General features: G+C 37.8%; 1 protein-coding gene and 2 pseudogenes across 1 annotated transcript; 2 read left to right on the plus strand and 1 right to left on the minus strand.

Moving 5' to 3' along the window:
* Positions 1–8,241: 8,241 nt before the first annotated feature.
* On the minus strand, positions 8,242–25,714 carry LOC134738799 (zinc finger protein 506-like; annotated as a pseudogene).
* On the plus strand, positions 11,703–12,558 carry LOC129020278 (PRELI domain-containing protein 1, mitochondrial-like; annotated as a pseudogene).
* Positions 21,324–21,591, plus strand: LOC129020579 (small ribosomal subunit protein uS14-like). The gene has a single exon (XM_063658847.1). It carries the CDS (start codon positions 21,339–21,341, stop codon positions 21,507–21,509), a length of 171 nt encoding a protein of 56 aa, XP_063514917.1. The 5' UTR covers positions 21,324–21,338; the 3' UTR covers positions 21,510–21,591.
* Positions 25,715–27,189: the final 1,475 nt, after the last annotated feature.

Consider the following 27,189-nt stretch of genomic DNA (forward strand, 5'->3'; position numbering starts at 1 on the left):
TTTTTTTTTTAACTTTCCATTGTCTTGGTAAATATTCCTCCATCTCTTTATTTTGAGCCTATGCGTGTTTTTGCATATGAGATGGATCCCCTTAATACAGCACACTGATAGGTCTTGACCCTTTATCCAATTTGCCAGTCTGTGTCTTTTAATTGGAGCATTTAGCCCATTTACCTTGAAGGTTAATATTGTTATGTGTAAATTTGATCCTGTCATTGTGATGCTAGCTGGTTATTTTGCCTGTTAGTTGATGCAGTTTCTTCATAGTGTTGATGTTCTTTACAATTTGGTATGTTTTTGCTGTGGCTGGTGCCAGTTGTTCCTTTCCATGTTCAGTGCTTCCTTCAGGAGTTCTTGTAAGGCAGGCCTGGTGGTGACAAAATCTCTCAGCATTTGCTTGTCTGTAAAGGATTTTATTTCTCCTTCTCTTATGAAACTTAATTTGGCTGGATGTAAAATTCTGTGTTGAAATCCTCTTCTTTAAGAATCTTGAATATTGGCCCTCATTCTCTTCTGGCTCATAGGGTTTCTACAAAGAGATCCACTGTTAGTGTGATGGGCTTCCCTTTGTGTGTAACCCAATCTTTCTCTCTGGCTGCCCTTAACATTTTTTCCTTCATTTCAACCTCGGTGAATCTGACAATTATGTGTCTTGGGGTTGCTCTTCGTCAGGAGTATCTTTGTGGTGTTCTCTGTATTTCCTGAATTTGAATGTTGGGCTGTCTTGCTAGGTTGGGAAAGTTCTCCTGGATAGTGTCCTGAAGAGTGTTTTCCAACTTGGCTCCATTCTCCCCATCACTTTCAGGAACACCAGTCAGACATAGATATGGTCTTTTCACATAGTCCCATATTTCTTGGAGGCCTGTTCATTCCTTTTTATTCTTTTTTCTCTAATCTTGTCTTCTTGCTTTAGCTTATTAAGTTGATGTTCAATTTCTGATATCCTTTCTTCTGCTTGATCAATTCAGCTATTGATACTTGTGTACGCTTCACGAAGTTCTTGTGCTGTGTTTTTCAGCTCCTTCAGGTCGTTTATGTTCTTCTCTAAACTGGTTATTCTAGTAAGGAATTTGTCTAGCCTTTTTTCAAGGTTCTTAGCTTCTTTGTATTGGGTTAGAACATGCTTCTTTAGCTCAGAGGTGTTTGTTATTACCCATCTTGTGAAGCCTACTTCTGTCAATTCATCAAACTCATTCTCTATCCAGTTTTGTTCCCATGCAGGCAAGGAGTTGTGATCCTTTGGAGGAGAAGAGGCGCTGTGGTTTTTGGAATTTTCAGCCTTTTTGCGCTGGTTTCTCCTCTTCTTTGTGGATTTATCTACATTTGATCTTTATGTTGGTGACCTTTGGATGGGGTCTCTGAGTGGAAGTGCTATTCCTTTCTGTTTGTCAGTTTTCTTTCTAACAGTAAGGCCCCTCTGCTGCAGGTCTGCTGGAATTTGCTGGAGGTCCACTCCAGACCCTGTTTGCCTGGGTATCACCAGCAGAACCTGCAGAAGAGCAAAGATTGCTGCCTGTTCTTTCCTCTGGAAGCTTCATCCCAGAGGGGCACCTGCCAGATGCCAGCCAGAGCTCTCCTGTGTGAGGTGTCTGTCAGCCCCTGTTGGGAGGTTTCTCCCAGTAAGGATACACGGGGATCAGGGACCCACTTGAGGAGGCCATCTGACCCTTAGCAGAGCTTGAACGCTGAGCTGGGAGGTTGGCTGCACTCTTCAGGTCTGTCAGGCAGGGATGTTTAAGTCTGGTGAAGGTGCGGCCACAGCCACTCCTTCCCCCAGGTGCTCTGTTTCAGGGAGATGGGGTTTTATCTAGAATCCCTTGCTGGGGCTTCTCCCTTTTTTTCAGCGATGCCCTGCCCAGAGAGGAGAAATCTGGCAGTTTGGCCACAGCGGATTTGCTGAACTGTGGTGGGCTCCACCCGGTTCAAAGTTCCTAACAGCTTTGTTTACACTGGGGGATAAAATCACTTACTCAAGCCTCAGCAACTGTGGATGCCCCTACTACTAATTTTTTTTTTTTTTTTTTTTGAGATAGAGTCTTGCTCTGTCACCCAGGCTGGAGTGCAGTGGTGCAATCTGGGCTCACTGCAAGCTCCGCCTCCTGGGTTCATGCCATTCTTTTGCTTCAGCCTCCCAAGTAGATAGGACTACAGGTGCCCGCCACCATGCCCAGCTAATTTTTTTTGTATTTTTAGTAGAGACGGGGTTTCCCATGTTAGCCAGGATGTTCTTGATCTCCTGACCTCATGATCTGCCTGCCTTGGCCTCCCAAAGTGCTGGGATTACAGGCCTGAGCCACTGCGCACTGATGTATTTTATTTATATTTCTGTATCATTTTTATTATGACCATAATAAAGTGCTGAGATTACAGGTGTGAGCCACTGAGCCTGGCCACATAATCCTATTTCTATGTAATGTGTAAAAAAAAATTAAACTCATAGAAGCAGAGAGTACGATCATGAAAAAAATCCCCTATGGGTTTTTTGTCTGGTTAAGAGAGTTTCTTCATAATCATTCAGGAATTATATTTTCTTCCACCTTCTGCATCCTCCTGTCCTTCAGCCAATGGATGAAAAAAGATACAGAGAAGATACATTTGCCTTTTATTCACTTCACTTCCATTCACTATTAGTCAATGTAAGTACAGCTGAGAATAGCAGTTTTCTGTCAGGACAGCCACTTCACAGCAATAATCAACACACTGAAAAAAAAGTATAGGCATATGCATCAATAATGCTTGTGGTAAAATAAAGATTTATTTTGTTGATTTCTATTGTGCTTCTGTTATATTTGATCAAAAGCTAGCAAATATACAGCAGAAAAGGAATATTATTTTAAGTAAGAATATTGTGAACAGTTATTTTGTCAATATAAGTAAAACTATGACATCACACTATTAATCTCACCTATAGTTGTACAACATCAAATGCTATTTTTTATTTAAAATTGTATTTCATATAAGTATTCAATTTCTATTACCCTCCTTTGCCATTTCAATGCCTTCTCCACTTTATATCAGTGGAAAACAGGCCAGCGGGTCCCAGGAAAGCACGTGGTGCTATTGCTGCTTTAACAATGATCATGAAGAGCACTTGTCTGGGTGCTACTCACATATCAAACATTGTTATTTGGCTTAAAGTACTGGTTTTCTATTTTTTTTTTAAAGTTTACCGTAATATAAAATTCTTAGCTAAGAAGACTTTATCTTATTCAAATATGTTTTATGGGATTTCATTGACATTTAAGTGTCTGAATTATCTGGAATATTGAAATTTTCCGTGAACCCAAATTGAGTACTATAGGTAATCTTTTACTAAAAGCTTTTCTCAGGCAGAGTAAGATTTACAACATTTTATTATCATATGGAAGAAGTGTATTAACCATGTTTTCAGTAATCACTCTGAACACAGCATTCTCAGTTCCCAGTAGGCACCCTGAGTCACTCAGGGGAAATTGGTTTCTCTGTGAAGAAGCAGAAGAAACTACTGAGTGGAGGCACCATACTGCACAGCAATGCTTTCCGCATGCACCTATTAGGGTCTTCATTTAATTAGGCTGTTATTTGCATGGCTGGAAACTTAATGAATTTAGTCAATTTTTTTTTTTTTTTGAGGCGGAGTCTCGCTCTCGCCCAGGCTGGAGTGCAGTGGCACGATCTCGGCTCACTGCAAGCTCCGCCTACTGGGTTCACGCCATTCTCCTGCCTCAGCCTCCCGAGTAGCTGGGATTACAGGCGCCCGCTACCATGACCGGCTAATTTTTTTTTTTGTATTTTTAGTAGAGACGGGGTTTCACCATGTTAGCCAGGATGGCCTCAATCTCCTGACCTCTTCGCCCACCTCGGCCTCCCAAAGTGCTGGGATTACAGGCTTGAGCCACTGCGCCCGGCCTAGACATACTATTTTTTAGCAGCTAATGGCATCTGTTATCCATTAATTTTATACATTTATTTTTTTAAAAACAAATATTTGTTAATTTACTCTAAATTGAGACTACATTTACAATCTTCAATTTTTCAGTGTTAAAGCAAATCAAAGAAGAGCAATGTGTGTATATAGCGTGCATTTTCCTGCCTATCAAAATTCTTCCTTCATTGCCTTAGAAACCCTATGAAGCCACCTATAAAATACTCCCTTTCAATACTTTAGCCAGGATTTTAGATTTCAATAGGTCAAAAACAATCATTGAGCAAAGCCAAAATCTTTTCTTCATTTCTTGTTAGTAAATCTGGCCATTTCCAAAAGCATGGCAATTATGCCAAGCCATTGAAAATATGTAGTTTTGATTAATTTTATCTCATTTCATTTGTTTTCTCTAATTGTTACTTTTGTCACGTGATTCAAAAAGAAGCTATCATCCTACTGGAAGCAACATGCCGGAGGCAGGAATGATGATAATACACAAATATGTTTCCTGCCATGTGGCCACCATAAGCAGCTTACAACATGGCCCACCTAGAAGTCACTTACTTTCAGGCCAGCAGGGGTGTTTTTCTATGATGTGTCTCTTTCTCTTAAAAGCACCTCTGATTAAGTTTAGCACAATCAAGATAATCTCCATTTTGAAAAACACAAAGTCTACATATGAATAACCAAATTTCATAAGTGACTTCCCACCACAGTTACACATTTTTTTTTTACACTCAAGAGGAAAGTATTACACAGCAGGTATGCAACAGACTGGGAATCCAGGATATTATCTTAAAATGTTGCCTAACCCCATGAATAAACTTTTAAAAAAGGCTTTCTGCTGCTTTTGTTATCTACATAAACAAAGATATCATCTGCAAATAATAATTGACTACTTTCCAGTTTTATTCATTACAAATATTAACTAACATTTTTTCTGACTTAAATTATTTTTCCTTTATGTACCATGTTGTAGATTCACACACACATAGAACAATAAAAATATATCCAATTATTCAATTTTAGTTAAATTTTCACTGAAATGGCCAGGCATGGTGGCTCAGGCCTGTAATCCCAGCACTTTGGGACACTGAGGCTGGTGGATCACGAGATCTGGAAATCGAGACCATCCTGTCTCACGCGGTGAAACCCTGTCTCTACTAAAAATACAAAAAATTAGCCGAGCGTGGTGGCGGGTGCCTGTAGTCCCAGCTACTTGGGAGGCTGAGGCAGGAGAATGGCGTGAACCAGGGAGGCGGAGGTTGCAGTGAGCCAAGATCGCACCACTGCACTCCGGCCTGAGCAACAGAGCAAGATTCGGTCTAAAAAAATTTTTTTTTTCATTAAAATGTGTTAAAAATGATTATTTGTTTTCTGTTTGAAGAGGGCTTTTATTGTTGTACTCAAGAGTGTTATATCCAGAGACAAAGTTGCCTGTGCCTTAACAGGCAGATTCTGGGGAGAATCCAAACTATAAGCCATAAAATTTTACATTAATAAATTCAATACAAAGCAGAAAGTATAGATTTGCTTTCAGCATTTTCAAGGTGTTTAGTTTTCTATTAGTCACTCTATTAAAATAATTTGTTCCAATAATTGCTCGTTTCTTCTGAAAATATATGCAAGCTCATACTCACGCATACACACTCACTTCATAATTTTCTTACACCTAAGGTTTATCGTCAGAGTAATATATGTATATTTAACTCTATGTATATTAAAACTAAAAGTCTATATGTTCAGCCAGGTGTGGTGGCTCACACCTGTAATCCCAGCACTTTGGGAGGCTGAGGTGGGTGGATCACAAGGTCAAGAGAACAAGACCATTCTGGCCAACATGGTGAAACCCCGACTCTGCTAAAAATACAAAAATTAGCCAAGCATGATGGTGCGTGCCTGTAGCCCCAGCCACTCGGGAGGCTGAGGTAGGAGAATTGATATTACATAAAAGTACAATTAGTAAAATAATATACTTATTTATTTTAATACTTTTAGCTATAATTAATAATTTTTCTCACTATAATGTAGAAAAGTATTACTCTGAACCCCACCTTATTTTTTATCTTTATTTGTTCATTAATAAAGTAGTTCATTATGATTTTTGAAAAAAAGTTTTAAAATGTTCTGCCTGCATACATGTTAATGTAGGTTAGGCCATCCAAAAGACAAAGTAAAGCATCAACATTAAGTCATAGGCTAGGATTATACAAATGAGAACATGAACCCCCACCTTATACATTACTTAATATAACTAAAAAGAGCCTCTCCGCTGACATTTTCATCATGCATCTTACATTTTGATGTCCTTACTATTTTATAGAAAAGGTCAAAAATAGGCCGGGCGCGGTGGCTCACGCCTGTAATCCGAGCACCTTGGGAGGCTGAGGTGGGTGGATCATGAGGTCAGGAGATCGAGACTATCCTGGCTAACACAGTGAAACCCCGTCTCTACTAAAAAATACAAAAAATTAGCCAGGCGTGGTGGCAGGCGCCTGTAGTCCCAGCTACTTGGGAGGCTGAGGCAGGAGAATGGCATGAACCCGGGAGGCAAAGCTTGCAGTGAGCTGAGATCGCGCCACTGTACTCTACCTGGGTGACAGAGAGAGACTCTGTCTCAAAAACAAAAAAAGAAAGAAAAGGTAAAAAATAATGCCCAACTAATAAAAAACAATCTCTAGTATCTCTGATGCAGAAACAATTGATCACATGCTTTTGCATGTGAATACAATGGGAATAAAATAACAGCATAAAGTAATTTGAAAGCTGTATTACATCATTATTCACTTTTCAAAAATTTTTTTCAAGGAAATAAGTATACTTTCAATGTAATTACGATGCATCAAAAAATCTACTCCTTTTAAAGTTATATACAAATAATTTATTTTACAGCTTTAGTTGTGGATTAGTAAATATTCAACACTGATTTAGTGTAGTGTCTGAAGTATCAGTGCTTTAGTTATTCTACTGTAAATTCCCTGATATTTACATGAAATCAATTTTGAACTAAATAGTTTTTCATATTTACCCCATCTGCAAAAATATATTTTAGTATAAACTCTCTGGTGTTTCCTAAGCTGTGGTTTTTGAAAAATAAGTGTTTTTAAATTCATTGTAGTTGCATGACTCTTCTCCAGTATAAATTCCAATGTTGAACAAAGCTTAAGCAACTGCTTCAGGGTTTTCCTGTAGTACAAAATGTGTGCAATAAGATCTGTGATACAAGTAAGGCACTACAACCCCCTTTATATTTGTAATGCTTGTCTTCAGAATAAACATTCTTCTTCACTTTAAAGGCTTATATTTTCTGAAAGATTTTTTGACAGTAATTGCACTTTTAATGCTTTTGTTAACTATGAACCTTCTTCTGTTGAGTAAGATGTGAGTGGGCATTAATGGCTTTTCCATATTCTTTATATTTGTACAATTTTTCTCAAGGATAATAGCTTTCCTGTGAAATAAAGTGTAAGCACTGATTAAAAGTTGTGCCACATTCTACACGCTTGTAGTTTTGCCAGTATGAATTATCTTACCTACAATAAGTGTGGCAACCATATAAAGGCTTTGTCACATTTTATACATTTCTGTCATTTCACACTAGTATATATATATTTTTTATTTTTATGTATAGAAAATTTGGCCAGGTGCAGTGGCTCACGATTGTAATCCCTGTCTCAAAAAAAAAAAAAAAGAAAAGAAAAGTTGGAGGTGTCACATCTTTCACATTTGTAGAGTTCCTCTGCAGCATGAATTATTGCCATGTCTCGTAAGAATTGAGAATTTGTAGCCAGGAATGGTGGCTCATGCCTGTAATCCAAGCACTTTATGAGGCCAAGGCAGGTGGATCACCTGAGGTCAGGAGTTTGAGACCAGCTGGCAAACATGGTGAAACCCCATCTCTACTAAAAATACAAAAATTAGCCAGGTGTGGTGGTTGGCATCTGTAATCCCAGCTAATCAGGAGGCTGAGGCAGGATAATGGCTTGAATCCAGGAGGCAGAGGTTGCAGTGAGCTGAGATCATGCCATTGCACTCCAGTCTGGGTGACAAGAGTAAAATTCATCTCAAAACAAAAACAAAACAAACAAACAAAAAAAAGAATTGAGAACTTGTTATAGGTTTTGCCACATTCTTCATTCACACTTGTAGGGTTTCTGTCCAGTATGAATTATGTGTAATAAGGGTTGAGAACTTCCTTAAAAAGCTTTGTCACATTCTTAATATTTGTAGGGTTTATGTTCCATATAAATTCTCATATTTACTCAGAGTCCAGGGCTGATTAAAGGCTTTCCCACATTCATCACATTCATACGGTTTCTCTCCAGTATGAATTATGCTTATTTAGGGTTGAGGAACATTTAAAAGATTTGCCACATTCTTCACTATGTAGGGTTTCTGTCTAATATGAATTCTCTTATGTTTATTCAGGGCTGAGGACCAGTTAAAAGCTTTGCCACATTCTTCACATTTGTAAGGTTTCTCTCCTGTGTGAATTATCTTATGTTCACTTAGAGTTGAGAATGCAGTAAAGGCTTTGCCACATTCTTCTCACTTGTGAAGGATTTCTCTCCAGTATGAGCTCTCTTATGTTTAGTAAGGTTTGAGGAACAGTTAAAAGCTCTGCCTCATTCCTGACATTTGTAGGGTTTCTCTCCAGTATGAATTATCTCATGTTTACTAAGGGTTGAGGATGAAATAAAGGCTTTGGCACATTTATCACGCTTGTATGGTTTCTCTCCAGTATGAATTTTCTTATGTGAGAAAAGGGTTGTGGGGTGATTAAAAGCTTTGCCACATTCTCTACATCCGTAGGGTTTCTCTCCAGTATGAATTTTCTTATGTGTAGTAGGGGTTGAGGACTGGTTGAAAGCTTTGCCACATTCTACACTTTTGAAAGTTTTTTTTTTCCAGTATATCTTATGTCTGTTTGTGTTTGAAAATTTATGAAAGACTTTCACATATTCATCACATTGAAATATTTCACTCTGGATAGTGGTTAAACATTGTTTAAGTCCATTATAAACCCTTTTGTGTAGCTTACACTCATCCACACTTTCACAGCCTTTTTTTTTTTTTTACCATAAATTGTCATGTCTACATTTTTCATATCTTCTTGGTATCACTTTTTGGAAAGAATCTTTTATATTCTGCTCTGGCCAAAGGTCTTCAGCAAAATGAGAACACATAACTGAAAGAAACAATAAAAATGCATTACTTCAGTTACTAGACTCAGAAATATATACTTTACAAATCTAACCTATAAAACTATACAAACGACATAAGAAAGATGACATAGCAAAATACCACAAGCTGTAATTTGTTCCTGGACATATAAATGTAACAAAAACATACTGACCAACATACATTTGTAAAAAGTTTATAAATGAGTTAAGTGTGTGAAGGGCCCCAGGTGAGTATAATGCAAAGAGCCACGTAGAAGAAAAAGAAAACTCTGTTACTTATACCCAACACAGCTCTTCCTTCTCTCCAGTATAACATTGTGCCTTTAAAAGTAAATTGCCGGTGGGGCACAATGGCTTATGCCTGTAATCTCAGCATTATGGGAGGCCAAGGCAGGTGAATCATGAGGTCAAGTGTTCAAGACCAGCCTGGCCAAGATGGTGAAACCCCATCTCTACTAAAAATACAAGAAATTAGCCAGGCGTGGTAACAGGTAACTGTAATCCAGCTACTTGGGAGGCTGAGCAGGAGAATTGCTTAAACTGTGGAGGTAGAGATTGTTGTTAGCCAAGATCATGCCACTGTACTCCAGCCTATGTAACAGAGTGAGACTCTGTCTCATACACACACACAAATGTAAATTGCCAACTCCTGGTTTCTTTTTTAAAAAACAAGAAAAATATTGGCACATACATCTTTATATCTGGCTTCTAGGGGCTTTTTCAGACACTGGTTAATGTCTCCCATGACATAAAATGCTGAGAGAAATAGTGATATATGTTGGAATGACAGTTTGAGTCTGCTGAGTCTAAAGGTAAGTATTAAGAAAGCAGAAACTGCAGTACCCCAAACAGGAAATGGGTGTAGCAAGTGATTACTGATTATTAAGAAGAAATATGAATAAGCCGATTAAACTAAACAGTAAACATAGAATTTTAGATAAGACACATCCTAAAAACAGGTTTGAGAAATTCCCAGAATCTCTAGCCAAGACAATTGATTTCATACTATGTCAGGACAGAGCTATATTATGAAGATTGTAACAGGTAGCTTTTTGTTAATGTCAAATCTCAATCACCGACTACAATGTATACAAAATAATGGCAACATGGCCCCATCGAAAAAATTATAAAATAAATTGGATAATATTCAGGAAGTGAAACAGGAACACAGACAAATACTGAAGTTCAGAAAAATGAGGATAACAACAAAAAATATTAAAATAGCAGAAAACAAAAATTGTGGATGTAAAAAATAACTGAAAATTTTCTTAAAAGTAAGAAAAATGAGGTAAATATGAAGAAGCTGAACAAAGTAGGCTACACTCAAACATACATTTATAACAAACACATATATAAGCAAAATATTAAAAATCACAGATAAGAACAGAATATTGGGAGCTGCAAGATAAAAATGATAGTCATTTATAAGCATAGTCTCATGAGATAACCAGGGAATTTATCAAAAAAATTTTGCAGATCAGAAGGCAACTGTGATATTGTTAAAATTATAATTTTTTAAAAAGAAGCTGTCAAGTGGGAATATACCATAAGAAAAATTGTACTACCAAATAAAAAGAAGACCTTCCACAATAACCAAATCCTGAGAAAGCATATTGGCACTGCATATGCCCTACATATCAAGGATGCTGAAAGGAGTTTCTTCCACAGAAAATAACATAATGCAAGAAAACAATACATAATCATATGAAAATACATAACTTTCTGGGAAAGATACACACATACATAAAAATGGAATTTCTTACTTAACATTATCACATTGGTACAGAAAACATTTTTAATTATTCTCTAAACTTTAAAAGATAAAAGTATAGAAATTATAAACATCTGTTAATGAATATACAACATAAAAATATAATTAGTAAATTACAAAATTGAAGGCAGATGTAATAATGAGGAATTTTTGTATGTAGCTGAGTTTAACTTTTTAACCACATTAAAATAAATTGTTGGATCCTTTAGAGGTTTTAGGTAATCTCCCAAGGTACTACTAAGAAAATACCCGTATAGATACACAAAAGAAAATAAGAAAAAAACTGAAAGCCTGTCAATACAAAAATCAAAAAAACATAAAAGAGAAAATGAGACACAAAAATACAAGAATCAAATAAAACAATTAATAAAATAACAGTAAGTTTTTCTCTTTCAGAAAACTATTTAAATATATATATATATATATATATATATATATATAATTATCTTTCCAATCAAGAGACATACTTTCCATAAAAAGGTTTGTTAAAAAATTTTAAAAATCAGGCCGGGCGCAGTGGCTCACGCCTGTAATCCCAGCACTTTGGGAGGCCGAGGCGGGTGGATCACAAGGTCAGGAGATTGAGACCATCCTGGCTAACACGGTGAAACCCCGTCTCTATTAAATATACAAAAAAAAAATTAGCCGGGCGTGGTGATGGGCGCCTGTAGTCCCAGCTACTCCGGAAGCTGAGGCAGGAGAATGGCGTGAACCTGGGAGGCGGAGCTTGCAGTGAGTGGAGATCATGCCACTGCACTCCAGCCTGGGTGACAGTGTGAGACTCCGTCTCAGAAAAAAAAAAAAAAAATTTTAAATCAGCGCGGCCGGACAACTCATGGCGTCGGCGGCGGCAGCTGCTTGGGCGCGGTGTGGTGGTGACTGAGCTACGAGCCTGGCGGCGGGTGTGCGCCCAGCCCCGGCCCGGCCCCCGCGTGCCTCCCAGGCTCCGCACCCCTGATGCTGCGCGGGTGCTGAGCCCGCTCCGGCCTGGACGATGGTGAAGTATTTCCTGGGCCAGAGCTTGCTCCGGAGTTCCTGGGACCAAGTGTTCGCCGCCTTCTGGCAGCGGTACCCGAATCCCTATAGCAAACATGTCTTGACGGAAGACATAGTACACCGGGAGGTAACCCCTGACCAGAAACTGCTGTCCCAGCGACTCCTGACCAAGACCAACAGGATGCCCCGCTGGGCCGAGCGACTATTTCCTGCCAATGTTGCTCACTCTGTGTACATCCTAGAAGACTCTATTGTGGACCCACAGAATCAGACTATGACTACCTTCCCCTGGAACATCAACCACGCCCGGCTGATGGTGGTGGAGGAACGATGTGTTTACTGTGCGACAACAGTGGCTGGACCGAAATCCGCCGGGAAGCCTGGGTCTCCTCTAGCTTATTTGATGTCTCCAGAGCTGTCCAGGAATTTGGTCTTGCCCGGTTCAAAAGCAACGTGACCAAGACTATGAAGGGTTTTGAATATATCTTGGCGAAGCTGCAAGGCGAGGCCCCTTCCAAAACACTTGTTGAGACAGCCAAGGAAGCCAAGCAGAAGGCAAAGGAGACGGCACTGGCAGCTACAGAGAAGGCCAAGGACCTCGCCAGCAAGGCGGCCACCAAGAAGCAGCAGCAGTAGCAACAGTGTGTGTAGCCAGCCCATCACCACCACAGCACCCCAGACAGCTAGGCTTAGCCCCTCTGCCCTCCCTCGATTGTACTTTATCATTAAAAATCAACTTCCAGCCCTGTCAAAAAAAAAAAAAATTTAAAAATCAAGATTCAATTTGCCGTTTTACAAGAGTCAGTTGAGATCTAATGACAAGAAAAGACTGAAAGTTGCAAGACAAAAGTAGAAATTTCATGTGAATGTTAATAAAATGAGAGCAGAAGAGGTCAAAATAATCTTACACAAGCTACATCTTAAGTCAAAAACTGTCATATTTTATAAAATCTACTTTAAGTAAAAACTTCAAAAAGACAAAGAAGGACATTAAACAATATATGGATTCATCCACTGGGAACCTATAACAAATCTGTTTATACATGTGTGTATTTCTGTGTGTGGGTGTCTCAAATTAGGGTTTCAAATATTTAAACCAAATACTAGCAAAACTGAATAAACACAAAGAGAACAATATAATTATAGTAGGATATTTCAATACCCCACTTTCTGTAATAATAATAAAACAAGACAGAATATTAGTAAGGGAAGAGAGGACTAGAAGGCAGTAAAAAACAATTATTCCTTTTTTTTTTTTTTTGAGACGGAGTTTTGCTCTTGTTGCCTAGGCTGGAGTGCAATGGCACGATCTCGGCTCACCGTAACCTCCGCCTCCCGGGTTTAAGCAATTCTCCTGCCTCAGCCTCCCGAGAAGCTGGGATTACAGGCACGCACCACCACGCCCAGCTAATTTTGTATTTTTAGTAGAGATGAGGTTTCTCCTTGTTAGTCAGGCTGGTCTCGAACTCCCAACCTCAGGTGATCCACCCACCTTGGCCTCCCAAAGTGCTGGGATTACAGGTGTGAGCCACTGCGCCTGGCCTAAAAACAATTATTTCTGATGAAGGTATAGAGAACACTCCTCAACAACATCAGGATACACAGCCTTCTCAATAGCTCATACAACATTCTTCTTTATAGATCACCTGTTAGGCCAAAAACAAAGTCTTAACACATTTTTTGAAACTGAAATTGTATAGATTACTTTCTATAACAGAAATGGAATTAGAATATAAAATAATAATATAAATAATTGATAAATTTAAAAATATATAGAAATGATCCAAGACACTCTTGAGCATGCACTTGTTCAAAAAACTGGTCTGGGTGTGGTGACTCACACCTGTAATCCTAGCACTTTGGGAGGCTGAGGCAGGTAAATTTAACTCCATCTCAAAAACAAACAATTAAAAAAGAAATAATTAATGTTGTGAAGATGTCTATACCGCTCAATTTAATCTACAGATTTAATGCAATCTTTTTCAAATGTCTCATTGCATTTTTGAAGAAATAAAAACAGCAAATCCAAAAGTATATGGAATCTAAAGAGACAATAAAGCACCAGCCATCTTTAAAAAAAGGAACAATGTTGGAGACATTACCATTTCTGATTTCAAGCATGTCAAAAAGGTACAGAATTAAAACAATTAGGTTTGAGTATAAAGGTGAAAAAGTAGACTAATAAAACAGGATGCAGCACATATATTATATTAACTTTCACATAACCATTGTAGCACTGTTACTGAAATCCAGTAGGTAAAAGCAATGCAAATTTCTGTCACCAAATCATTCAGTAGGTATAAAAATACTGGAATATCACTCAGATTTCAAAAAGCAGAAAATATTCTAACAACTATTAAGATAAATATTGATGGCATCATGCAAAATAAAATGAGCCAGCCACAAAAAGACAGAGATTGTATGAGATATACAAAGCAGTTACATTCTTAGAAACAGAAAACAAAGTGGTGTTTGAAAAGTGCCAGAAAATGAGAAGAATTGGTAGGTGCTTAATGAGTATTGAGATTTAGCTTTGCAAGATAAAAATATTCTAGTGATGTGTTGTATAACCATGTCAACATAATTAATATGACCAAACTGAATATTTAGAACTATACATATACATTTTTTTTTCTTTTGAGATGGAGTCTCACTCTGTCTCCCAGGCTGGAGTGCAGTGGCACAACTTTGGCTCACTGCAACCTCCACCTCCCAGGTTCAAGCAATTCCACTGCCTCACCCTCCTGAGTAGCTGAGATTGTAGGCAAATGCAACCATGTCCAGCTAATTTTTTGCATTTTAGTAGAGATGGGGTTTCACTATGTTGGCCAGGATGGTCTCAAACTCTTCACCTCGTGATCCACCAACCTCACCTCCCAAAGTTCTGGGATTATAGGCATGAGCCACCACACACAGTCCAGAAATATTTTATTGTAAATTTTGTTATGTGTTTTTGACCCATAACACATTTCTTTATATGTTTCTCCCACACAAAAGTAATATAAATTCATAAATAAATAGATGTTGAAATTAGGAGAATTTTTATGACTACTCACCTAGACAGGATTAGAACACTGTTACAGGCCAGGCACGGTGGCTCATGCCTTATAATCACAGCACATTGGGAGGCTGAGGCAGGCAGATCACCTGAGGTCAGGAGTTGGAGACCAGCATGACCAACATGGAGAATACCCTGTCTCTACTAAAAATACAGAATTAGCTGGGCATGGTGGTGCATGCCTGTAATCCCAGCTACTTGGGGGACTGAGGCAGGAGAATCACTTGAACCCAGGAGGTGGAGGTTGCAGTGAGCTGAGATCATGCCATTATATGCCAGCCCAGGCAACAAGAGCAAAACTCCATTCCAAACAAAAAAATAATAAATAAATAAACTGTTACAACAAACCTACACAACAAATATACAAGTGACACAAAAATATGAAGATAATATTTATCCAGGCAAACAAACATAGAAATACTTATATTGGCAACAGACATATGGCTTATTCATATATAATTTTGCTCTACACTGTCTTAAATTGTATAGGGTTAAATATTGTCATATACAATTATAATATAAACTAAAAAATCAAAACACAATTAACTGGTGTGATGTGGCATACCCAAAAATATATAACACAAAAATATAAAATTGCAAAACAAAATTAAAACATGAAATATAAAACTTATTGGATACCATCAAGTATATCAATGTATTCATGAAACAAATCTTAGAATATAGGGAAAAAGTAATACAGAGGTTACATGAAGATTAAAAAAAGCTGAGAACTTCCCAAATTTTGATGTAACAACAACAAAAAATCTGACCAGTAATACTCAATTCAAAATCGCTTTACTTCAAAAAGAAGATAAAAATAAAGATTTTCCAAAATAAAAGTTGAGAGTGTTTATCACCACTAGCACTGTACCACAAAATATAACACATGGGGCTGAGTGCACTGGCTCATGCCTGTAATCCCAGCAATTTGGGAGGCCGAGGTGGGTGGGTTGCCTGAGGTTAGGAGTTTGAGATCAGCCTGACCAACATGGTGAAACCCCATTTCTACTACAAATGCAAAAATTACCCAGGCTTGGTGGCGCACACCCGTAGTCCCAGCTACTCAGGAGGCTGAGGCAGGAGAATCGCTTGAACCCAGGAGGTGGGGGTTGCAGTGAGTCAAAATCATGCCATTGCACTCCAGCCTGGGTGACAGAGTGAGACTCAATCTCAAAAAAGAAAAAAGAAAAAAAATCGACGGGCGCGGTGGCTTAAGCCTGTAATCCCAGCAGTTTGGGAGGCCAAGGCGGGTAGATCACCTGAGGTCAGGAGTTCAAGATCAGCATGGCCAACATGGTGAAACCGCATCTCTACTAAAACTACAAGAAAAAAATTAGCAGGGCATGGAGGCACACACCTGTAAACCCAGCTACTCGGGAGGGAAGCTGAGGCAAGAGAATCGCTTGAGCCTGGGAGGCAAAGGTTGTAGTGAGCCGGCATGCCACTGCACTCCAACCTGGGCTATGAGAGAAAAACTCTGTTCCAAAAAAAAAAAAAGTAAAAAAAAAATACTACACGAGGCTCTGGCAGAGTGGTTCATTCCTGTAATCATACATCTTTAGGAGGCCAAAGCAGTCACATCACAGGAGACCAGAAGTTCAAGATCAGCCTGAACAAAATAATGCAATTCTACATATAAAAACACAGAAATGTTAAAATATGTCCATTCTGTTGAAACATAAAATGATGCTGGACAGCATCATAAAAACATAAATAAATATAAAGCTATACATTAAATGTAAATATACAGAAACATACAGAATTCTTTACTATCAAAATGATGGTACAGGCTGGGCATAGTGGTTCACGCCTGTAATCCCAGCACTTTGGAAGGCTGAGGTGGGCAGCTCACTTGAGGTCAGGAGTTCCAGACCAGCCTGGCCAACATGGTGAAACCCCATCTATACTAAAAATACAAAAAATTATCCGGGCATGGTGGCAGGCACCTGTAATCCCAGCTACTTGGGAGGCTGAGGCAAGAGAATTGCTTGAACCCAGGAGGCAAAAGTTGCAGTGAGCCAAGATCACACCACTGCACTCCATCTTGGGAAATGGAGTGAGACTCAGTCTGAAACAAAACAAAACAAAACAAAAAACAAAATGTTGGTACATAAAGCCTTTAAAGTTCTTACATAAAATATAAAAAGATATGTAAATCCGCATAAATCTGTTAATAGATACACATATAAATGAGGTGAGGCATTCAGGACCAGCCTGGCCATGATGGTGAAACCCTGTCTCTACTAAAAACAAAAAAAATTAGCTGGGCATGGTGGCAGGCGCTTATAATCCCAGCTACTCAGGAGGCTGAGGAAGAGAATTCCTTGACCCAGGGTGGCGGAGGTTGCAGTGAGCCTAAATGTTGCCACTGCACTCCAGCCTGGGCGACAGAGGGAAACTCCATCTCCAATAATAATAATAGTAGTAATAATAATAATAATAATAATTATTATTATTATTTCAATATTAATAACACATTGGGAGATATAGAGGCATAGTTTTTGTATTCAACTGAAGTTGTTATGAGATTAAAATATATTGTTTTAACTTTAGGATGTATGTAATCGGCCAGGCACAGTGGCTCAAGCCTGTAATCCCAGCACTTTGGAAGGCCGAGGCGGGTGGATCACCTGAGGTTGGGAGTTTGAGACCAGCCTGACCAACATGGATAAACCCCATCTCTACTAAAAATACAAAATCAGCCGGGCATGGTGGCACATGCCTGTAATCACAGCTACTCGAAAGGCTGAGGCAGAAGAATCACTTGAACCTGGGAGGCGGAGGTTGCGGTGAACCGAGATTGCCCACTGCATTCCAGCATGGGCAACAAAAGCAAAACTCCATCTCAAAAAAACAAAACAAAAAAAAGATATATGTAATCTTCAGTTTTCAGGATGATTGCAAAGATAATATTTATAGAAAGTATGCAAAAGAAAATAAAATATAATCAAAGCATGACAGTAGAAAATTAAATAAAAATTAAGAAAGTAAAACAGGCCGGGTGCGGTGGCTCACACCTGTAATCCCAGCACTTTGGGAGGCTGAGGCAGGTGGATCACAAGGTCAAGAGATGGAGACCATCCTGGCTAACACGGTGAAACCCTGTCTCTACTAAAAATACAAAAATTAGCTGGGCGTAGTGGCACACGCCTGTAGTCCTAGCTACTCGGGAGGCTGAGGCAGGAGAATCCCTTGAACCCAGGAGGTGGAGATTGCAGTGAGCCGAGATTATGCCACTGCACTCCAGCCTGGTGACAGAGCAAGAATCCGTCTCAAAAAAAAAAAAAAAAAGAAACCAAGTAAAACAGAAAATGAGAAAAATATAACTACTAGAAACACATAAAACAATAACAATATAACTGGTAATAATAACTTCATTTCTTTAATAAATTATTTTAAATATAAATTAATTAAACTACTTAATAAAATGAAATGTAGTCTTAGGACTTTGGAAGGCCAAGATGGGCTGATCACTTGACCTGAGGAGTTCACCACCACCTTGGGCAACATGGGAAAACTCTGTCTCTACAAAAAAGATACAAAAAAGCTAGCTGGGTGTGATGGCACATACTTGTAAATTGGCTACGTGAGAGGCTGAAATGAGAGGATCATCTGAGTTTGGGAGGTTCTAGCAGCAGTGAGCCCTGCAAATCAGCCTGGTTGACTGATTGATACCCTATTTGAAATACAAATGAAGTCTGGTGCGTTGGCTCATGCCTGTAATCCCAGCACTTTGAGAGGCTGAGGCAGGCAGATCACGAGGTCAGGAGTTCGAGACCAGCCTGGCCAATAAGGTGAAACCCCCGTCTCGACTAAAAATACAAAAATCAGCCAGGCATTGTGGCACATGCCTATAGTCCCAGGGACTCAGGAGGCTGTGGCAGAAGAATCGCTTGAACCTGGGAGGCAGAGGTTGCAGTGAGCTGAGATTGCACCACCGCACTCCAGTTTGGGTGACAGAGTGAGACTCCATCTGAAAAAAAAAAACCTACACTGAAAAAACACACTAATATGAAACTTCAAAACAATAATAAGAGAAATGTTTACTCTCATGAAACCTGGTATGCAACATTGATGTATCATTAAAAAAAATTTGTCAGGCTGGGTGCAGTGGCTCACATCTGTAATCTCAGCACTATGGGAGGCCGAGGCGGGTGGATCACCTATGGTCAGGGGTTTAAGAACAGCCTGGCCAATGTGGTGAAACCTTATCTCACATAAAAATATAAAAACTAGCTGAGCTTGATGATGTATGCCTGTAATTCCAGCTACTTGGGAGGCTGAGGCATAAGAACTTCTTGAATCCAGGAGGTGGAGGTTGCGGTGAGCCAAGACTGCACCACTGCACTCCAGCCTGGGTGACAGGGTGTGACTCCATCTCAAAAAAATAATTTAAAAATATTTGTCTAGGTAACTGCAGTATTTAGCTGTTAGTGTGTACTTATTAAATGCAGGTATTTTCAATCACTGCCATGCACTGTGTGGCAATAAAATTTGAGAGAATATGCAGTATAATTATAAATAGGAGATTCTAATGAGAAACTTAATAAAAAAGCATTTAAATAACTAGAGTTACTTTTTATGTTTTAAATATATGTTATTCTTACACAAGATGAAACTGCTGAAATCTAACTTTAGGAGCAAAGAATAGCCTTGCTTTTTTTGTTTTGTTTTGAGACAGAGTCTTGCTGTGTCACCCAGGCTGGAGTGCAGTGGCATGATCTTGGCTCACTACAACCTCCGCCTCCTGGGTTCAAGCGATTCTTGTGCCTCACCCTTTTAAGTAGCTGGGATTACAGGCACCTGCCACCACGCCCAGCTAATTTTTTTGTATTTTTAGCAGAGACGGGGTTTCACCATGTTGGTCAGGCTGGTCTCAAACCCCTGACCTTGTGATCCACCCGCCTCAGCCTCCCAAAGTGCTGGGATTATAGGCATGAGCCACCGCACCCGGCCTACATTGTTAAACAGAAAAAAATATATATAGAGAGATATATATTTTGCAGAATAGAGTTAGACCTTCTGATGTGTAAAACATATATTAGGAAATAAACTATGTTATTATTTAGATATAGGCTGAAGAAAGTAGATAAAAATCTTATAATTCCTTATTGCCTGCAGCAAACTTAAATTTATAAGTAACTATTTTAGTAAATATGGAGTGCCTACTAATTATCTAATTTACTTCAGGCATACCACGCAAATTCTAGCATGTTGTCTTAAATATCTGAATCTAAAATTACAGAAAAATTTGAAATAGAAAACAGAAAGTAAAAATGTACAGGGAGAGTGACATCAGTAAGATGAAAACATTAAAAGTCCCCTACATTCATATCCCTTTACAGCAAAAAAAATCATCCATCCCTGACAAAAATGCCTTTATGAGAGAACCAGGCATTATGGCTCACACCTGTAATGACAGCTACATGATATGTTAAGGTTGGAAAACTGCTTCAGGCCAGGATTTCCAGACCAACCTGGGTTATGTAGCAAGACCCCATCTCTAAAATAAGCGCCTGTAAGAGAGATTTGAGATTCATGGAAGGAGTTGTGAAATGCTCTTAAAGCTTAAGATTGAGAAGTGTTCTATTCAGAAGGCAGGCCCTCATTCAGGTGAGAAAGTGCAGGGTCCCCGTTCTTGGCTACAGACCAGGATAGAGTTCACCCAACTTGGTCCCACTGAGAATTGTGAACTTACTATGTAACTATCCCAAACTCCTCCCAGCCACAGTCTGGGAGAGGTCCTGCATTCCAGAGACCTGGAGGAAGGCACCCATTTACAGCCACATAGGCAGACCTGCAGACATTGGCCTTTACTCTGGTTTCTGAAGTGGCTCAATGACTCAGTTTCAGTCACCTGAGCCACAGTTTATGGCCAGTTCTGCCTATATAGAAATGCACACAGTTACCTGAGGAAATGCTCTCTGGTACTCACTGAAAGCCACACTCATCCACATCCTGATATAAGGCCCACTACATGCAGAACCAACTGCAAAAACATGCCTCAATGTCTGCCCTATGGAGCAAAGTCCTGAAGGACATTCAGTCTGTCCAAAAATAAAATGGGAATTACAACTACCCAAGTCCCTTACTAAGCCAACTAAAAGTAGACCCTTGTGCAAACCCAGCAGCCTTCTGACCAAGCTGCAACCCACTTCACTACAAATTCAGAGGGCATCTCATCATCCTAAGGGCCCTATAAAAGGAAATCTTTACAATCTAAAATCAGTTTATGAAAACGTGAAGAAGTGTTTACTCCATCAAATTCAGACACCAATACAAAACTATATTGTGCCCATTGTTGTTGATGCTTCTATTTTAATCTAGCACTGGAAGTATGTGGCAGAAGAATTAGTCAAAGAAATAAAAGAAGCCATTGAAATTGAAAAATAAGGCTTTTTACCTCGTTGCACTGCTGAGAGCAAGATGGGTCATCAGCAGCTGTACTGGAGCCACCCGCGAAAATTCGGCCAGGGTTCTCGCTCTTGTCGCGTCTGTTCACACCAGCACGGTGTGATCCGGAAATATGGCCTCAATATGTGCCGCCAGTGTTTCCGTCAGTACGCAAAGGATATCGGTTTCATTAAGTTGGACTAAATGATCTTCCTTCAGAGGATTATCCGGGGCATCTACTCAATGAAAAACTATGATAATTCTTTGTACGTAAAATAAACATTTGAAAAAAAAATAAATTGAAAAATAAGAAAAAAGCTGCTGTTTGTGGATCATACAATCTTATATTTAAAAAACATAAACAGTACATTGAAACCTATCTAAACTAAAAAATACACTCAGTAAATTAGCACAGTGTAAAATTAACATACAAATATATGTATGGTTTTATCCACTTAAACTTTCTGATAAAGTAGAGGAAGAAAAAAAGCTTATTTACTATAGTATTAATTAATAAATTTCTGAGGAAAAAATTAACCAAGGAGGTAAAAAATCTTTACAATAAAAAAAGAAAAAATTAGAGAAGATCCAAATCAATTTTGAAATATTTTGTCTATGGCTTGAAAGAATAAATATTATTGCAGTGCCATATTATCCAAAGTAATCTATAGATTCAATATATTTTCTATCAAAATTGCTGTGGTATTTTTTTTCACAGTAATGGAAATTACAATTCTAAAATTTACATGAAAGTAAAATAAACTTTGAATAGCCAAAGCAATCATGAGGAAAAAGAAAAAAGCAGAAGGATATCATACTTATAATTTCAAACTATATTTCAAGGCTATATAGTAATAAAAACAGAATGGACTATGCAGAAAAATGAACAAAAAAATGCAACAGAAACTACTACTCTCACACATTTCAGACCTGATGCAAAAAGATAACTTAAAACATAGTTTCAGTTTCTCAAAATTATGCAGAAATTTGTGTGTCTCCAAAATAATGGAAAAGCAGTCAGATTGTGCAGTCTCTTATATCCCATGAAGATGACTTTGGCTCTCACTGTGAACTTGAAGGAAGCTCACCAAACAAAAAGTAGAATCCTTAGAGAATTTAAAAGCATAAGGCAGAAGATGCCCATTTGTGAGAGTAAAAAATATATATATATATAATCATCCCAGGAACTATTTTCTTTGGAACACAGCTCCCCAAATCACATTTAAGACTGGCTTTCTCTTTGATCTTGGGACCTCTTATCTGTGTCGTCTCTTGTATTCATTTTTACTCACATCTACCTGGGTGTTTGGCAATCATCTCATGTCTCTTCATAGTCAAAGGTTTTTATGTCCTTGCTCCAGACAGATGTTCAGGTCTTGCTTAGAGACAATACCTGTTTTATTAAAAATAAAAAACATAAATCTTGCTCATATTCTCTAATTACAAGCTAGTAATGTGCTCAGCAGAGAGGATGTGATAAAATATTCTAGTAAATTAATACAAAAATACTAAGTTATAACAGAAATTTCTAAATATTTAGAAAATACTTTCAATTTGTAGGTTTCTTAATTTTACTGTCTGGTACTGCTGAATCAAAAATTGGTGGTGGCAATGAGATTTTCAGGTGGGGGTAACAATATTTCATGCCACTAAATTTCTGGAATTGCCACTAATTTAGAGTGAAGAATATAGTTCAACTCAGGAAAGTGGAAAGTTTGGATTAAGATCTTGAAGAAATTCTTTTCTAAATGAACAAATTTTGAAGATTTTCTGGGAAAAGGGGATCTGAAACTCTTTTATGCAAAGAATAAATGACTAAAACACATTCTACAAAAAAGAGAAATAAAACCTTTAGGGTATATTATGAATTATGTACTCAAGTTATCCTCATCAAGGAAGACCAGGTTTCTGTAGTTCTCTAACATCACATGCCTATATAAATTCCACTGTGCAGTGTCCAGGCAATGCCACTCCTCCAGAGAGAATTCTATAGCCACGTCTCTAAATTGCAATGGTCCCTGACACACACACACACACACACACACACTCATTTTTACCATGTGCCCATGGGCGGAATTTTTAATTTGACTTAAGGTGTAATGACAAAGTAAAGAGAACTGGCTCTGACTTATAGGACTGATTAAAATTATCCAATAAAATAATTTCAACACAGAAATATTCTCTAATGTATTCTCTAACTGAGAAAAAAGAACAGCATAAGATCCACAACATCAGTTCTTATAATGATATTTTTCTAGATAATAAACTATAAAATTAAGGGCATGAACATGAACATGTTTATATATAGATATGTATGTATATATACATGTATACAAATATACGTGTATATATGTACGTATACAAATATATGTGTATATATACGTACGCAAATATATATGTGTATATATGTATATATACGTATACAAATATATGTGTATATATGTATATATACCTATACAAATATATGTGTATATATGTATATATACCTATACAAATATATACGTGTATATATATATACGTATACAAATATATGCGTGTATATATGTATATATATACGTATACAAATATATGCGTGTATATATGTATATATACGTATACAAATATATGTGTATATATGTATATATACGTATACAAATATATGTGTATATATGTATATATACGTATACAAATATATACGTGTATATATGTATACAAATATATGTGTATATATGTATATATACGTATACAAATATGTGTATATATTATATGTATACAAATATGTGTATATATTATATATATACGTATACATATATGTGTATATATGTGTATATATACATATACATATATACCTATATATTGTATATATACATATACATATATACCTATATATTGTATATATACATATACATATATACCTATATATTGTATATATACATATACATATATACCTATATATTGTATATATACATATACATATATACCTATATATTGTATATATACATATACATATATACCTATATATTGTATATATACATATACATATATACCTATATATTGTATATATACATATACAATATATACGTATATATTTGTATATATACATATACAATATATGTATATGTATATATACACATATACGTATATGTATATATACATATATATGTATATGTATATATATACATATACGTATATATACACAAATATATGTATACGTATATATATACATATACATATATATGTATATACACATATATACATATATGTATATATACATATACACACATATATACATATACACATATATACATATGTGTATATGCATATACACATATGCATATATATGCACATATATACACATATGCATATATATGCACATATATACGCATATACACATATATATGCACATATATACGCATATACCATATGTGTCTATGTGTGTATATACACATATACCATATGTGTCTATGTGTGTATATACGCATATACATATGTGTCTATGTGTGTATATACGCATATACATATGTGTCTATGTGTGTATATACGCATATACATATGTGTCTATGTGTGTATATACGCATATACATATGTGTCTATGTGTGTATATACGCATATACATATGTGTCTATGTGTGTATATACGCATATACATATGTGTATGTGTGTATATACGCATATACATATGTGTATGTGTGTATATACGCATATACATATGTGTATGTGTGTATATACGCATATACGTGTATGTGTGTATGTGTGTATATACGCATATACGTGTATGTGTGTATGTGTGTATATACGCATATACGTGTATGTGTGTATGTGTGTATATACGCATATACGTGTATGTGTGTATGTGTGTATATACGCATATACGTGTATGTGTGTATGTGTGTATATATGCATATACGTGTATGTGTGTATGTGTGTATATATGCATATACGTGTATGTGTGTGTATATACATATACGTATGTGTATATATGTGTATATATGTATATGTGTATATATATATATTTTTTGGAGGGAGACGGAGTCTCACTCTGTTGCTCAGGCTGGAGTGCAGTGGCTCAATCTCGGCTCACTGCAACCTCCACCTCCCCCGGGTGCAAGCAATTCTTCTGCCTCAGCCTCCCTAGTAGCTGGGATTACAGGCATCTGCCACCACGACTGGCTAATTTTGTATTTATAGTAGAGACAGGGTTTCCCTCTGTTATCCAGGCTGGTCTCAAACTCCTGACATCATGATCTGTTGGGAACAGGCTCCCCAAAACCTCGCCACAAACTGGCCCCAAAACTGGCCATAAACAAAATCTCTGCAGCACTGTGACATGTTTGTGATGGCCATGATGCCCCTGCTGGAAGGTTGTGGGTTTACCAGAATGTAGGCAAGGAACACCAGGTCCACCCAGGAAGGAAAACCACGTAAAGGCATTCTGAAACCACAAACAATAACATGAGTGATCTCTGCCTTAAGGACATGCTCCTGCTGCAGATAACTAGCCAGACCTATTCCTTTACTTCGGCCCATCCCTTTATTTCCCATAAGGAATAATTTTAGTTAATCTATAATCTATAGAAACAATGCTTATCACTGGCTTGCTGTTAATAAACATGTGGGTAAATCTCTGCTCCAGGCTCTCAGCTCTGAAGGCTGTTAGACCCCTGATTTCCCACTCCATAACTCTATATTTCTGTGTGTGTGTCTTTAATTCCTCTAGCACCGCTGGGTTAGGGTCTCCCTGACCGAGCTGGTCTCAGCAATGATCCACCTGCATCAGCCTCCCAAAGTGCTGGGATTACAGGCAGGAGCCACCACGCCCAGCCTCATGAACGTGTATATTTTTCAGCACTGTATTTTCTTCATATGGAATGAGTTGCGAATATTTTTCAGATGGAAAAGACATGTTGTGTTAGAAGGCACCTCTCAAATTTTAATATGTACAGTAAGTTGAAGACCTTGTTTTGCAGGTTTCTTTGTTCCAGAAGATCTTTAATAAAGTCTGGTTTTTAAATTAATTAATTAATTTATTTATTTTGAGATGGTGTTTCGCTCTTATTGCCCAGGCTGGTGTGCAACCACACCTGGCTAATTTTCGTATTATTAGTAGAGATGGCATTTCACCATATTGGCTAGTCTGGTCTCAAGCTCCTGACCTCATGATCCACCTGTCCAGGCCCCCCGCCAAACTGCTGGGATTCCAGGCATGAGCCACCACACCTGGCCTTTTTAGGGAAATTTCATTAGAAAATAAATATGTACACTTAGCAAGGTAAAAGAAATACAAATTTTACAGCTGGGCATTGTGGCTTACACATGTATTCCCAGCACTTTGGGAGGCCGAAGCCAGTGGATCATGACTTCAGTAGTTTGAGACCAGCCTGACCAACATGGTGAAACACCTTCTGTACTAAAAATACAAAAATTAGCTGGGCACAGTGGCAGGCACCTCACCTGTAATCCCAGCTACTCAGGAAGCTGAAGCAGGAGAATTGCTTGAACCTGGGCAGCAGAGGTTGCAGTGAGCCAAGGTCACACCCCTGCACTCCAACCTGGGTGACAGAGACTCTGTCTCAAAAAAAAAAAAAAAGAAATTATAATAACAATTCTTCTGTTCCTAAATGTGCCTTCAGATGTAGAATCAGAAGTCACAACAATATAAAGAAAGTGGCCTAAATAAAGCCCAAGGTGTTGGACACATCTATTTACTGTACCAACCATATGATGCATAATTCAATTTTTTATCCAGTTGCTAGTGTAGAGTAAAAGTTTCTGAATTGTAGAAACTATGACTGCTTCATGTATTTTTTTAATGGCCACATGAAATTGAAGCAAATAGTTTATCTATTTCGGTCTCCAGATCTCCTCCTTGTTAATTATCCAAGTACCAGGAAACTGGAGAAACTCTC

Source organism: Pongo pygmaeus, chromosome 20 (assembly GCF_028885625.2).
Source record: "Pongo pygmaeus isolate AG05252 chromosome 20, NHGRI_mPonPyg2-v2.0_pri, whole genome shotgun sequence".
In the NCBI taxonomy this organism is placed as follows: domain Eukaryota; kingdom Metazoa; phylum Chordata; class Mammalia; order Primates; family Hominidae; genus Pongo; species Pongo pygmaeus.